General features: G+C 42.0%; 1 protein-coding gene across 1 annotated transcript; it reads left to right on the top strand.

Moving 5' to 3' along the window:
* Positions 1–9,479: 9,479 nt before the first annotated feature.
* Positions 9,480–11,723, top strand: LOC108441702. The gene is made up of 2 exons (XM_017721369.2): positions 9,480–9,676; positions 9,875–11,723. Exon 2 carries the CDS (start codon positions 9,877–9,879, stop codon positions 11,413–11,415), a length of 1,539 nt encoding a protein of 512 aa, XP_017576858.1. The 5' UTR covers positions 9,480–9,676; positions 9,875–9,876; the 3' UTR covers positions 11,416–11,723.
* Positions 11,724–14,379: the final 2,656 nt, after the last annotated feature.

Raw genomic sequence — 14,379 nt, 5'->3', positions numbered from 1 at the left:
GCTCCTCCTGGAGACTCTATTGTCCTACTGGGGACTTCAACGCTCACGTGGGCAATGACAGTGAGACCTGAGGGGTGTGATTGGGAGGAATGGCTTCTCTGATCTGAAACCAGTAGTGGTGTTCAGTTTTTGGACTTCTGGCGCAAACCACAGTTTGTCCATCACGAACACCATGTTTGAACACAAGGATGTCCATAAGTGCACATGGCACCAGGACACCCTAGGCCGCAGTTCAATGATTGACTTTGTAGTCGTGTCATCGGACTTGCGGCCATGTGTTTTGGACACTCGGGTAAGAGAGGAGCTGAGCTGTCAACTGATCACCACCTGGTGGTGAGTTGGATCAGGTGGTGGGGGAAGATGCCGGTCAGACCAGGCAAGCCCAAACGCATAGTGAGGGTTTGCTGGTGAGAACGTCTAGCAGAAGAACCTGTCAGATTGATCTTCAACTCACACCTCCGTCAGAACTTTGACCGAGATATCGGGGGAGGTGGGGGACATGGACTCAGAATGGGCCATGTTCCGTTCCTCCATTGCTGAAGCGGCTGACTGTAGCTGTGCCGTAAGGTAGTTGGTGCCTGTCGGGTGCGGTAATCCTCGAACCCGGTGGTGGACACCCCAGGTGAGAGATGCCGTCAAGCTGAAGAAGGAGTCCTACCGGGGCATGGTTGGCCTGTGGGACACCAGAGGCAGCTGGCAGGTATCGACAGGGCCAAGCGATCTGCGCTTCAGTTGTTGCCAAGTCCAAAAACCTGTGTATGGGAGGAGTTTGGTGAGGCCTTGGAAAGTGACTTTAAGTCGGCTCCGAAAGATTCTGGCAAACCGTCAGGCGACTCAGAAGGGGAAAGCAGTGTGCCACTAGCACTGTATATAGTGGAGATGGGGTGCTGCTGACTTCGACTGAAGACGTCATTGGGCGGTGGAAGGAATACTTTGAGGACCTTCTCAATCCCACTGACACGTTCTCCAGTGAGGAGGCTGAGTCTGGGGACATGGGAATAGGCTTGTCCATTACTGAGGCCGAAGTCGCTAAGGTAGTTAAGAAGCTCCTTGGTGGCAAGGCTCCAGGGGTGGATGAGATCCACCCTGAGTTCCTCAAGGCTCTGGATGTTGTGGGGGCTGTCTTGGCTGACACGCCTTTTCAACATTGCGTGGACATCGGGGGCGGTGCCACTGGATTGGCAGACTGGGGTGATGGTGCCTCTTTTTAAAAAAGGGGACCGGAGGGTGTGTTCCAACTACAGGGGAATCACACTCCTCAGCCTCCCTGGCAAGGTCTATGCAGGGGTACTGGAGAAGAGAGTCCGGCTTATAGTCGAACCTCGGATCCAGGAGGAACAGTGCGGGTTCCGCCTGGTCGTGGAACCTGGACCCACTCTTCACCCTCTCCAGGATTCTGGAGGGTTCATGGGAGTTTGCACAAACCAGTCCACATGTGCTTTGTGGATCTGGAGAAGGCATTCGACTGTGTTCCCCGGGGAATTCTGTGGGAGGTGCTTCGGGAAGTACGGGGTACATGGCTCTTTGCTACGAGCCATTCAGGCCCTGTACAAACAAAGCTGGAGTTTGGTTCGCATAGCCGGCAGTAAGTCAGACTCGTTCCCAGTGAGAGTTGGACTCCGTCAGGGCTGCCCTTTGTCACCGATTCTATTCATAATTTTTATGGATAGAATTTCTAGGCGCAGTCAAAGGATGGAGGGTGTCCGGTTTGGTGACCTCAGGGTCACATCACTGCTGTTTGCAGATGATGTGGTCCTATTGGGGACATCAGGCCGCGACCTTCAGCTTTCGCTGGATCGGTTTGCAGCCGAGTGTGAAGCGGCTGGGATGAGAATCAGTACCTCTAAATCCGAGACCATGGTTCTCAGGCGGAAAAGGGTGGAGAGCCCTCTCTGGGTCGGGGATAGGCTCTTGCCTCAAGTGGAGTAGTTCAAGTATCTCGGGGTCTTGTTCACGAGTGATGGTACAAGGGAGCGGGAGATTGACAGGCGGATTGGTGCTGGGTCAGCAGTGATGCGGGCTCTTTACCGGTCTGTTGTGGTAAAGAAAGAGCTGAGCCATAAGGCAAGGCTCTCGATTTACCGGTCGATCTACGTTCCCACCCTCACCTATGGTCATGAGCTTTGGGTAATGACCGAAAGAATAAGATCGCGAATACAAGCGGCCGAAATGAGTTTCCTCCGCAGGGTGTCTGGACTCTCCCTTAGAGATAGGGTGAGAAGTTCAGTCATCCGGGAGGGGACTCGGAGTAGAGCCGCTGCTTCTTCACGTCGAGAGGAGCCAGCTGAGGTGGTTCGGGCATCTGGTTAGGATGCCTCCTGGACGCCTCCCTCGGGAGGTGTCACAGGCGAGTCCACCTGGGAGGAGACCCCGGGGAAGACCCAGGACACGCTGGCGCGACTATATCGCCCAGCTGGCCTGGGAGCGCCTCGGAATCCCCCTTGGAGAGCTGGTGGAAGTGGCTGGGGAAAGGGAGGTCTGGGCTTCATTGCTTAGGATGCTGCCCCCGCGACCCGAACCCCGGACAAGCGGAAGATAATGGATGGATGGATGGATGGATGTTCAAAAACTGAAAGTGAACCATGATGGAAAGTAGTTGAATCTGTAAACATGACTTTCATTAGTTGGTTTCTAAATGAGGCAGCCTAAAAATTCAAGCAGTAATGCTTGTGAGAGTAAGAATCCTAAAAAGTCCAAAAATGTAAAAGTTCGTGATGTGAACTGTTTCTTCTGCAGACCGTCACACATATTGTTAGTGTTGGAAGAGCGTAAGGGTGACATTTCATAGTGTATAACGCCACCTGCTGCTTCTTTTGGGTGATGTTTGCATATGCATGTTTCAACAATGGTCATCAGTCAGTCAGCCAGTAACACCAACCCCCATCTGCCTGCAGGGCAGTCCAGCAAACTGTAACGGTAAAAATGATTTGGTTATTAAAACGCTATTCCACTCTTCGCTTCTCAACATCCTTCCACAGTTATGAAGTTCCAGAAACATTTATTAGTCCTAAGTACTCAAAGTAATCTAATTGTACTGAACAAAGTACAGTTAAAGGGGAAAATGTAATGAGAGTAGCTGTAATTCTTTTCACATCTAAACCTCACAATGTGTTCTATGTTACTTTCTTTCTCCCCTTATGCAAGGTTCCTTTGGCTGTCCAGTAAAATCTTCTCCCTCTCAGTGTGCCTCATCATTCTCAGCTGCCTAGGTTGCTCTGCAGATGAGGTCATAAAAAATTACTACACCTCCACCTACGGGAAGCTTTGTTATGACACCTGCAAAACGCATGGAAAAAGCTACACCAGAAAGGGCTGGGATTACTGCTCTCCAATAGAGATGAGAGATTACAAGGGCGATGCTTGTCGCGATGATCATCCCTGTGGAAAATATGATGAAAGTTACTACTGGTGCAAAAGGAAGGGCTGGTTTGGAGGCTGGGGTTATTGTGGACCAGTGGAACCCAAGACATTCCTATATATAAGTTCAACATACCGGCGCATGTGCACTGATGATTGTTCATATGATGAATCTTATAAGTACTACTGGTGTCACATTGACAAAGGCTGGGACTATTGTTCCCCAACACCTGATGTTACATACAAAAACATTCCCTGCCGGTCAGACCACTCTTGTGGCACCCATGGCTATAAATATAACTGGTGCTGGATAACAGCAAAAAAGTGGGATTACTGTGGGGTTATTAAACCTGGTGAATGTACTTACTACTCCACTCAACGTAAGAAAAGGCAAGCTAAAGGCAACGCAGTAGTGTTCTGTACCCGGACAGACAAGGGGAATCATGTAGAAACCACTTTCTATGCTGAATCAAATCCTAGAGCATTGACAGATGGCAGCCAAATTAGAAATGACATAACAAACTTAATTGCCCTCTGGGATAATCGATGCTTGGGCAACCAGGCCAGATCCAACCTGATCATCTCAAGGAATCTCCGCATTGATCTACAGGGGCTGCTGTACATAGACGGTCAACAATACTATAACCTACAAATCCAGCTGAATGCGCCCCGCCGGCCTGGGCAGAGCACCACGTTCTCCCAGGTCTTCATACCTCGGAACATTCCGATTCCAGTCAGATATGTCCGATTTGCCTTTGTGGAGAGCTTCCGCCGTCGGGCCAGGGTGACCGTGGTAAGAAACGACACAAGGCCAAAGTTACCACCAAAGTGAACAACCAGTGTTGTTCAAAGTAAATGTAAAAATGACGCTGAATTAGAAATACTAGTAATAACGTAGAAAATAAATGTCAGCAAATAATCTTCAGTTTTCTGTCCGAGATGAAATGTTGCCGAACTGCAGGTACACTGTAAATAACTGCTGTAAATTTACAGTGACAGCTGTATTCCTCAAATACAGCAGATTGCTGTAAAAAAAAAAAAAAAAAAAAAAAAAAATCAGGTGCACTTTGGGAGACAGAGTTCAAGCTTCTTGTCAAATCATTTAAAATTCAGATGGCATCATTTAGTTAGCTGTAATTTGAAGTGTATGCTGGGAAAGCGGGTGGTACTTTGTACAGCCAGTCTCTTAAATGCAGGGCTTCCCATTATTCCCTCTGATTTGATCAATTTTTGCTAATTCACTTCTCATTCTTTTATCCACAGTCCATCTCACAGGACTTTCATTATTTAGCATGTTATTCCACAAATATCCATTTGAATCAATTTGACATGTTTTGCTATTTTAACCATAACAGTGTTCTGTGTTTCAGTTAACTAGTTCGTGTAATTATAAAATTAATAGATATTTCACTACCGCCCTCTTTGTTTTCTTAATACATGGTTTTAGGTGCAGTAACTGCTGTAATGTGATGTTGAGTTCATGGTGTGATTAAGATGAAGCACCAGGTTTAACTGTGGACCCTGTTTAGGAAAGTGTTTTTCATCTCAACCCTCCTGGAAATTGTTTTTTTCTTAAATAAATTAAAACACAAGCATTTTGTGCCATGTTTTTCTTTACTTTTACTTAAATAAAACAAAAACAAAAGAATTTACTACAATACTAGCAGAGTCTAACTACAACAAGCAGCATGACATCAAATAAAACTGAACTTTTTGAATACATTTTTTTTTCCTTCAAAGAAATCATTAGGCCTTCTCTGAAGGTTTAGATTATAACAAAGCCAATATATCTCTCTCATTTCATAAAAGTACATTTGTTCGTGTATCAAATGTGAAAGTCTCATGAAAACAATGAAGGGATGAGAGGATATAATCATGTACTGGATGTGAAAACTGATTTGTTTGACTGGAAATGTTGCAGTCGAGTTTATCACTGTTGTTGGAACAAATCTCTAAAATGGTAACTTTACAGGAGAAGGAAAAAACCTACTTTACTTTTAATGTGAGTCAATGGAACCGGAATGTTTTCCAAGTAATTTTAGGTCATTTTCCTTAATCCATTCATCATGAAATTTACACACAATGTAAAGGACAACAACTACGATCAAAAACTGAAAAACGTCAAAAATGGAGATATGAGGTTTTCTTCCGACAGATCCAGCTTTTGTGTTTTTCAACAGGTTAAGAGATGTTTGCATCATTCCTACCATTATTACTAGCTAGCATTATGATATGAAATAGATTTTTTTCCCAGTGGTTGTATTTATATGACTGAATATTTAAATTAAAATTTACATGTAATTAATGCGATTTATTTCTGCACTGTAAAAAAAAAAGACAGTTTTAAATAAATGAAAAATGTTGCTTCATTTTATCGAAGCTACAATTCTGCTTTAATCACAAGTACATGAGATTAAACAGGTTTTAATGAACACTACAGTAAGGACCGGTTCACTGCAGCATTTATTAAACATGCAGTATGTAATATTTAGGGGGCTCTATTAGCAGAAATAGAACATGGTAAACAAAACATTGCTTCCATTGCCGTATGATCACCTGTAACTATGAATCCTGTTTCTGTTAGCTTAGAATGAGCCCTTCACATCTACACAGCGAGTGGCTCCTGCTCCAATAGATGTGCTGCCATCTTTCCACAGTAGCCCAGAGCGGACAAACTGAACACTGACTCTACAGGGCGCCTTTTGCATTTTTAGTACTGGAGCAGCGGCTTTAATTTGGTCCAGCAATGACTGGAAGATGCAGAATGAAGCTGCCAGTGCTGGTTAACAATTTAAAGAACCCAAATTTTGACAGAAGGAGGACCATACTTATTTTTTAGTGCAAAAAAAAAAAAAAAACAAGAGAAGGTAAATCCTCACTGCCAAAGAAACCAAAACATGACGGCCACCGTAGGTTCTGCTACACGCCTTGAAAGGAAGGGGTGAAGGAGGGTATTTACTTTATGGCAATCTGCAACCTCACCACTAGATTCCACTAAATCTTCCACACCGCACCTTTAAATCAGACTATATGCACTACAAAATAAGTGGTGTGAAAATGTCTATGGATTAAGCTCAAAAAAATGTTTAATTGTGAGATCATGTAAATTTGATACCGAGTTAAGCAAAGGAATTTAAATGAAATAATTCAATTAACTTTGTAGAAAAACTAGCTCAGTCCAGTGGTGGTGATTGGAACCAGGCATCAGAAGCATTTACTTCTGAAAGCTGCCTCTCTGAAAGCTTTTACATGAGATAGATATAAATTTGTTGTCTGATGCCTCAGATATGGTTTCACAACAGTTTTCTTTAGATAAGATTAGACGAGACAAAATAGGCCTGAAAGAAAACGTATTTTTACAAATTAACACCAGGCCCAGTCTAGGAGTACTTGGAGATTTCCCGGCAGTCTGGCCTGTCAGTTGGTCAGGCCAGATGCCAAGATAAATAAAACCAAATGAATAGAGCAACATTCAGATGTCAACAAACCCCCTCACCTGCCCCTCTGCCACTCTGCCCTACGGTCAATCAGATGGTTGGCCTAGAGTGACATTTTAAAGCCTGTGCATAACAAACACATTAAATTGCATCGGATTGGAGATGTTCGGTGGCCTCCTGGCTACAGCATCACGGTTTGTGTTTAACAACTATGCAAAACGAAGTGGAGAGATGGATAAAGCTGAGAAGACAAAGAGAAAGGATGATCAAAATAGGTAAAGTTAGTAGCAAACTTCTTTTATCTGAGTAACTATGCAGAAAATGGCCAAACTACTACAGAACACATTCCAGTAAAAGTTGTTGTTGTAGTAAATGTGAATGTTATCTTTAATTTGAAACTGGAATCAAACTGATAAGAAAGAAAAGAACTTCAGAGGCCACTCAGTTTATCACCCCAGGTCTTGGTGTTGGAGGCTGCTTAGCCTGAGGCCTTTTTGTCTGAGGCCATTTCACCTGATATACAGTTGTATAAGAGTTGAGAGACGAGAGTGCATGTCCAGAGACTTGAAACTGTTTTGTCTTGCTACATCTTTTTCATGAAGTAAATCAATTAGCGAGGTTTTTTTAACTGGCAGTAAATTAGTTCTTACAGGTCACTGAGGGCTGTTAACTCTGTAATACTGTTAATGACTATCCAGCTTAAAATACCTAATTCATCAAGGGATCAACAAGTCGGTCTGATTTTGCCCAAACAGAACCCAACATTACCAGTCTGGTCCGAGTTCGGCCTCAAAAGACAAGGTTGTTTTGGATAGTAAATAAGACGACTATATCTGTGTCGTAGATGTCGTGACTTCCGGTTCCTATCACTACCACTGTAAAGAGGTCTAAGTCAGTACGTTTCTCTACAATGAACCATTTCACATCAAACCACTCCCTGTTAGCATTCTGGTCAGGCCCACATCTGCCTTTTTTACTTAGGCCCATTTACCACATGAGGATGGCACTTTGTTGGTCCACTTCTTGTTGCCATACACAGACCACATAAAAACCAGATTAGAACCAAAAATGAAACACAACTGGATTAAAAGTTGACCAGAAGCTAAGGTCTGGATTTGGAACGGCTTGGCACTGGAATTGTTTCAGACTCCAGTGCTGTAGCAAATTTGATAAGGCCCATATACTACACTAAATGAAAAGCACAGGGGAGGGTTAGATGTGGTTTCCAGAACCTAGTCACCTTTATACCACCACTGCTAGAACTGACTCACACCTCAACCACAAGTAGAAAAACTGGCCCATTACACTGTAAAAATGAAAACTGTGGAGGCACCGAAAATTCAGGCAACTAAACATTTCAGCCAAAAATGAGAGAAAAAAAAGTTTAAATAGCTCGTTCTTTATAGAAGCGACACACCTATCAGTCCTCTAGCTCATGAATCTGTTCCAGGCAAGATATCAGGATCCACAGACCCTCACGTGCCACTAAAATCACGTATATCATCAGAGTTTGATTGGCATTCATAGCCCTGTGATCTGGAGAGGGCCACAGTTTGACACTGCTAACAGGGTCATTCCCAGAATTAGAAACAGAAACTTTTTGGAAATAAATGTTTGGGTTTGCGCTCTATTATACCGCCCTCTACTGTACTGTGACTTACCGCAAAGTAGCAAATGTACCTCTAACAGTCTGCAAACAAAATCAGAAATGGGCTCATTACTGTTAACTGCCTGATTATTTTCTGAAACACGTCATCTGAGAGTAATCTGTACTAGACAGGTTTAACTTTAGTAGGAAGCATACCTACCTTCCCAGAATCCTGCTTCGCTAGGGTCCTACGTTCCCAGGGAGCTATGTTCTCAGGGGCCTAGCCTTAAAACTCCTTTGAGCCACCAGGCTCAGTAAAATTCCTGTCAACAACCCCCCATAAGAACACTAATCCCCGCCCTTCAACAAAGAGTGGAACAAAAAACCATGCATATGGAGGGTTACGAAAGACTAAATTAAACTAAATCTAGCATTAGGACCTTTTTGAACGGTCTTTAGGACTAAATCAAGAACTGAGGCATGTACTGATGCCACAACGTGATACATCATACGATACATTAAGGATGCCTATGAAAAGGTTCCTCAAATGGTGGCTCAGCTGTCCCTTATGTGAAAATTTCATGATTGGACATAGAAATGCTCCAAAATTGCGTTGAATGAAATATCTTTACACTAATTTACATTGAAAGTAAAGAAAGTTTTGCCCTCTCCTGTAAAGTTACTGTTTGAGACACTCGTTTTACTTAGGACAGTCATAATATATTTATAAAATAAAAACAATGATACTGATACGGTAAAGCATTACTTCAAAGTAGATTATGAATCACTGCTTTTTGTTTTTATTTGCTTTTTACACTCTGTCCCAAACTTTTTTGAAATAGAGTTTGTACAGTGATTGAAGTCCATTCATGTTTGAACTGGCAAGAAAAAAAAGCAGTTTGTTTACTAGATCTCTGTTAAAGGAAGTCTATTGAGAAACATGTCTTTTTTGCCATTAGAGATAATCTATACAATATGGCCTCTAGGGCTTGCCAGCCAAACCCTGCCTACCCCCTACCCCACAGAATTTCAGAATCCAGTCCTTCTCATTCCAGAAGCTCAAGCCAGTCCACGTTTTTGCTCTATTTGAAATCCCTGACCGTGGAGTTCACTAGATTTCTGTCTGAAGAACATCTGGGCTAAGGTGAGAGTAAACAAAGAAGCTGGACGTAGTTAAACATTTACGAACATTCTGCGAAGAGGATCCAGTTAGGTAACAGCATAAAGTCAGTACAGATGTGTGAGGGACGAAGGAGACTGACCAAGGTTTGATAAACTGCTTCTACATTCTCAGGTAAGAACAGAGATCAGCACATTCATTTTCTGAGTCTAAACAAACCATTGTTTCGTGATGGTGCTACATATTCATGGCAGGATTCAATAGTTATTGGAATGTTGGGAACTAATGTAATAATGGGATTAAACACAATTGGCGTGTGTTTCCTTGGGTACACATTAACTACACAAAACCTTGTGTCATTGTGTTCTACAGTCATGATGGAGTTGAGGACGCTCCTCTGCTGCTTCGCTCTCCTTTTCATTGGTGCCAGTGTTGCTGACATTGAGACCTTACATGACATCAAGGATCTGAAAGGCATTGAATTTGGACATGAGTACCCTCGCCATGGTCTTCTGCTGCTGCACTGGTTGGCCAGCCATGTCACGATTGATCAAGCAGAAGCCTTGCTGCTTCATTTTGATCCTCTGCGGCAGGACTACGGCTTCCAGCACTATGAAAATCCCCTATGTACCGAGGAATTTGGTCTTCCACACTTGAATGACCCACTGGACAGGGAGTACTACTCTTTGGGCAGCCTCAGTTCGGAGGCAGTCCGAACCCAGCTGCCTCCATACGTGACCCAAGACTACTACAATTCCCTTGATAATCCCAACAGAGACCTTGACCTGATTATTCTTAGAGTACAAAAGACCAGACCAATGATAGCAGACAAAGTGTACGTTACGAGCATACAAGGATGCGATTACAACCAAAATAAAACCCATGAGATCAGTTCTAAGCTCTTAAGGCAAGTGCAAGCCTTGAAAAAGCCAGTAAACATATTACTAACTCTTCTATCAGACAGTTGGGTCCCTAATATAACACAGTCAGATGATCCTAGACTCGCACTCACCAAAGGTGAAATCGTGACCCACCTGCAAAACATCGAAAAACACCTCAAGAGCATTTTTGAGCAACAAGATGTGAGGTGGCTTCTGAGTCTGGCAGGATATGACCTAGAGGCCAGATTTTACATCCATAAGCAAACATGGCTCTGCTCAACAGACGAGCCAGCCCAATATGAGGAATCCAATCCTAAGACGGCTTGCGAAGGCCACATCCCAGTGAAGATAGAGGTGAAGTCAACACCAGATGGCTACGCCAGGCTCATGTGGAGTGGGATTCCCAACAACATCATAGAACAGGGTCCAACTATTGTCCTTTTCAGCAGTGACACCTCCAGCATGCTTGAGACTTTCGAATCTCTTAAAGGGCAAACATCCGGATCTGCAGACACTTTTGTGGCACTGAAACATGGACTTCATCCACGTCTTGTTACGTACAAGTTCGGAAGTGAACACGGTTTCTTTGGGCTTCGTTACACTGTCTACTGGAGAGGGCCACAGTTTGACGCCACAAACAGGGTCATTCCTACTGAAATTAATGGCTACAATGCAAGTCTACAACTCTACACCAAAGACGGCTACGCCTGCGCTCGCCTCTACATCAAGAACTCCTTCACCGATTGGAAACAGGAGTTCTACAACTCATGGGTGGGATTCTATGCAAGTGAACGAGATCTTGACCATAAATATCAGCACTATCAGTGGGTCTCCAACTTTGAGAAGGTTGAAGAAGACGACGACACTAAAGAGTATCTCATCTATCAGTATCAGTCGAATATGAGTATTGGTCCTGGAGTCCAAGCTCGCTTCCTATTTTCTAAAGAGGCTGTCCGCACTTTCGTTCTTCTCAGGTGGTACACCCCAACTGTGAAAGCCCGCACTGTTCCCTGGGAGAAAGTAAAAACTTAACTTTATGGGGAGCAAATGAAGGAAAATGCCTCAAGGAAACCATAATGCATTGAAACGTCAATGTTTTTAGATGTTCCATTCATTTAGTGAAGCATTTTTCTTATATAAACCTTAAATATCATTGATTTGTTGTTTTATTGCATAGAAACGTGTTCTGCCAAGTGTATGAGCTCATGCTTATATAGTTACGCACATATTGTACTAATTTACTCCATGCTTAAAAGGTTGGTTGTTTCATGTAGACCTAATTGTTACCCAAATAAACATGTCATGAATAAATGATAAATAAAACATAGTCTGCATTGAAAGTTTTGCTCCTGCTTGTCATAGAAAATCTGATCTAAACTTAATTTAGTAATTAAGTAATTAATTAGTTAAATCTGATTGTAGAACATTGACATAACCATGCATAGTTATAGATATCACATGGCACCATGAGTTTTTTCCAGCAGATTTTGTCCAGTATTAGGTAAGGGTCCTTTAGTAAAGAAAATGGTTCTCTATTGCATCATGAACAATAAAAAAAACCTTTGTATGATTAAAGGGTTCCTTGTATCATGGAATCGTTCTTCAGATTGATGGAGGATGTGTTGATGGATCTGTATAGAACTTTTTTTGAAAATGGTTCTATATCGCACCACAAAAAGGGTTCTGTTATGATAGCAAGCTTCACACTGGTCATTTAAGGGTACTTTAGTAAAGAAAACGGCTCTGTATAGAACCACAAACTCGCAAAGCATGATTGAAGGGTTCTTTGCATTGTGAAATGGTTCTTCAGATTGATGAAGAATGTGCTGTGGTGAGGTTATATACAGAACCTTTTTGAAAAGGGTTCGATTTAGCACCAAAAAGGGTTCTTCTGTTGTTACAAGCTCATATCATAATAGCAGAACTGTTTGTGGTGCTATATATGTAGAACCATTTTCAAAACAAATCCTATATAGAGCCATCTACAGCGTACTCTCTACCAATCTGAAGAATGTGTTAGTCATGCAAAGGGTTCTTTTGTTTATGTTTCTACATAGAATAATTTTTCTTCCCTAAAGAACCCTTGAAGAACCTTTTTAAAGAGTGGACTTGTGGGCATGTAACATAAGCTTTTATGACAAACATTAAGACTTTTGTCATGGTAATTCGTGAGAATGGTAATACGTCACCGTTACTGGACAACAGCTGTCATGACATATTTGTAGCATAGTTATGAAGCCAGGTTCATGTTAGTCTTTATTCATTAATTACACTTAAAAAAAAATTTTTATATATATATATATATATATATATATATATATATATATATATATATATATATATATATATATATATATATATATATATATATATATGTATATATATGCACGCACTGGTGGTAGCAGGCAAAGGAGGCCTAACTGCAAATGACTACCCAGTAATTCAAGGTGTAAACTACTGAGCTGTATGTTTAAACCTGTTTTTTTTTTTTTTTAAACTCGTAGATAGCTATAAAAACAAAACATGAAACATATCTGGAGAAACAAATAATTATTTGTGACCTCCAGATGGTCTACGAGATACCGAATTATTAATACTGAAGCAAAATGTGTTTATCATGTGTAATATTTTCTTTTCTTTAATTATGATGGTGCTGATATGCATGATGGAATGGTTTCATTATAGATGGAGACAGAAGAACAGAAGATTCACGTTGGAACAAAAACTCCAAAATGGAATTTTATAGGAGAAGGAAAAACTGTTTTAAACTGCAAGTAAAACTTATACAACACTTTTCACAGACGTAGGTCACAGAGTGCTTTACATAAACAAGACAATGTTAAACAAAAAGACAAACACAACACAAATACACATAGGATAGAAGCCTAATACTGACCGATTACCCAAATGCCCGTTTAAAAAGATGTTCAGCTGTTTTTTAAAAGAATCAATACAATCCACTGACCTTAAAAGAGCAGGCAGAGTATTCCATAATCTAGGTGCTATAACCTCAAATGCTCGATCACCACGAGTCTTTAAGTGAGTACGTGGCACAGACAACAATCTTAGATTGTTAGACCTGAGAGAGCGAGCTGATAAATAAATGTGGGTGAAGTAAATCAGCCACGTAAGCAGGAGTTTGCCCATGCTGTGCTCTGTCAGTGTGAGTAGGAATTTTAAACTGAATCCTATTTGCAACAGGAAGCTAATGAAGAGATTTGAGTGGGAGCTTCTATGTGACCTTGTCTTGCAGCAGCATTCTGAATACCCTGCAAACGACCAATGAGCAAACGTACTAAGCATTACAAGTCTATACGAGATGAAATAGAGGCATGTATAAGCATTTCTAGCTCCGCATTTGAAACTACCGATCTCAGTTTACTAACATTTCTGGTAAGCTGCCTAACACAGGTGTCGAACGACAAGGATTGATCAAACACAATCCCTAAATTACTGTAAGGCTGGGGAACAATGAGGATGCATGTGCGAAGAGAAGCGAGATTTATTCTGGGCAAATCCATTCTCAGGGTCAAAACGGTCCAGGGATCACAGAGCCAACATGGAGAAAAGGGGGAACAGACATAACGAGGAGCACAGGATAAACACAATAGAGAAACTCACCAAACAATATCCAACAGCACAAACTACACAAAGACCAGCAAACAACTAGGGAAAACCACAAGGATTCATAAGACACCGGTGGTAAACACAGGTGGATACAATTGAGGGCAGGGTCTGAAAACAAGGGGGCAGGACTGAGAAGCACATGACAGGACTAAAAGGTAAAACAAAAGCACATGGAGCAGTGGGAGGGGCTGATCGTGACAATTATGCAAGCAAACTGTAATGGAAGTTAATGGAACCAGACTTTTTGGCAGGTAATTTGAGCATTTATGTTGGTCCATTCCTTATGAAATTTGGCACAGGATGAATGAGGTTTTCAAATTCAAACAGTAAAAAAAAAAAAAAAAAAAAACAATTTAAAAAGACAAAAAC

The sequence above is a fragment of the Pygocentrus nattereri genome, chromosome 22 (assembly GCF_015220715.1).
Source record: "Pygocentrus nattereri isolate fPygNat1 chromosome 22, fPygNat1.pri, whole genome shotgun sequence".
Lineage (NCBI taxonomy): Eukaryota > Metazoa > Chordata > Actinopteri > Characiformes > Serrasalmidae > Pygocentrus > Pygocentrus nattereri.
Note: the sequence above shows the minus strand (reverse complement) of the source record. Positions and strands in the feature narration are given on the sequence as shown.

Coding starts and splice junctions, on each gene's coding strand:
- LOC108441702 (XM_017721369.2), top strand. CDS start 9,877: ATGATGGAGTTGAGGACGCTCCTCTGCTGCTTCGCTCTCCTTTTCATT.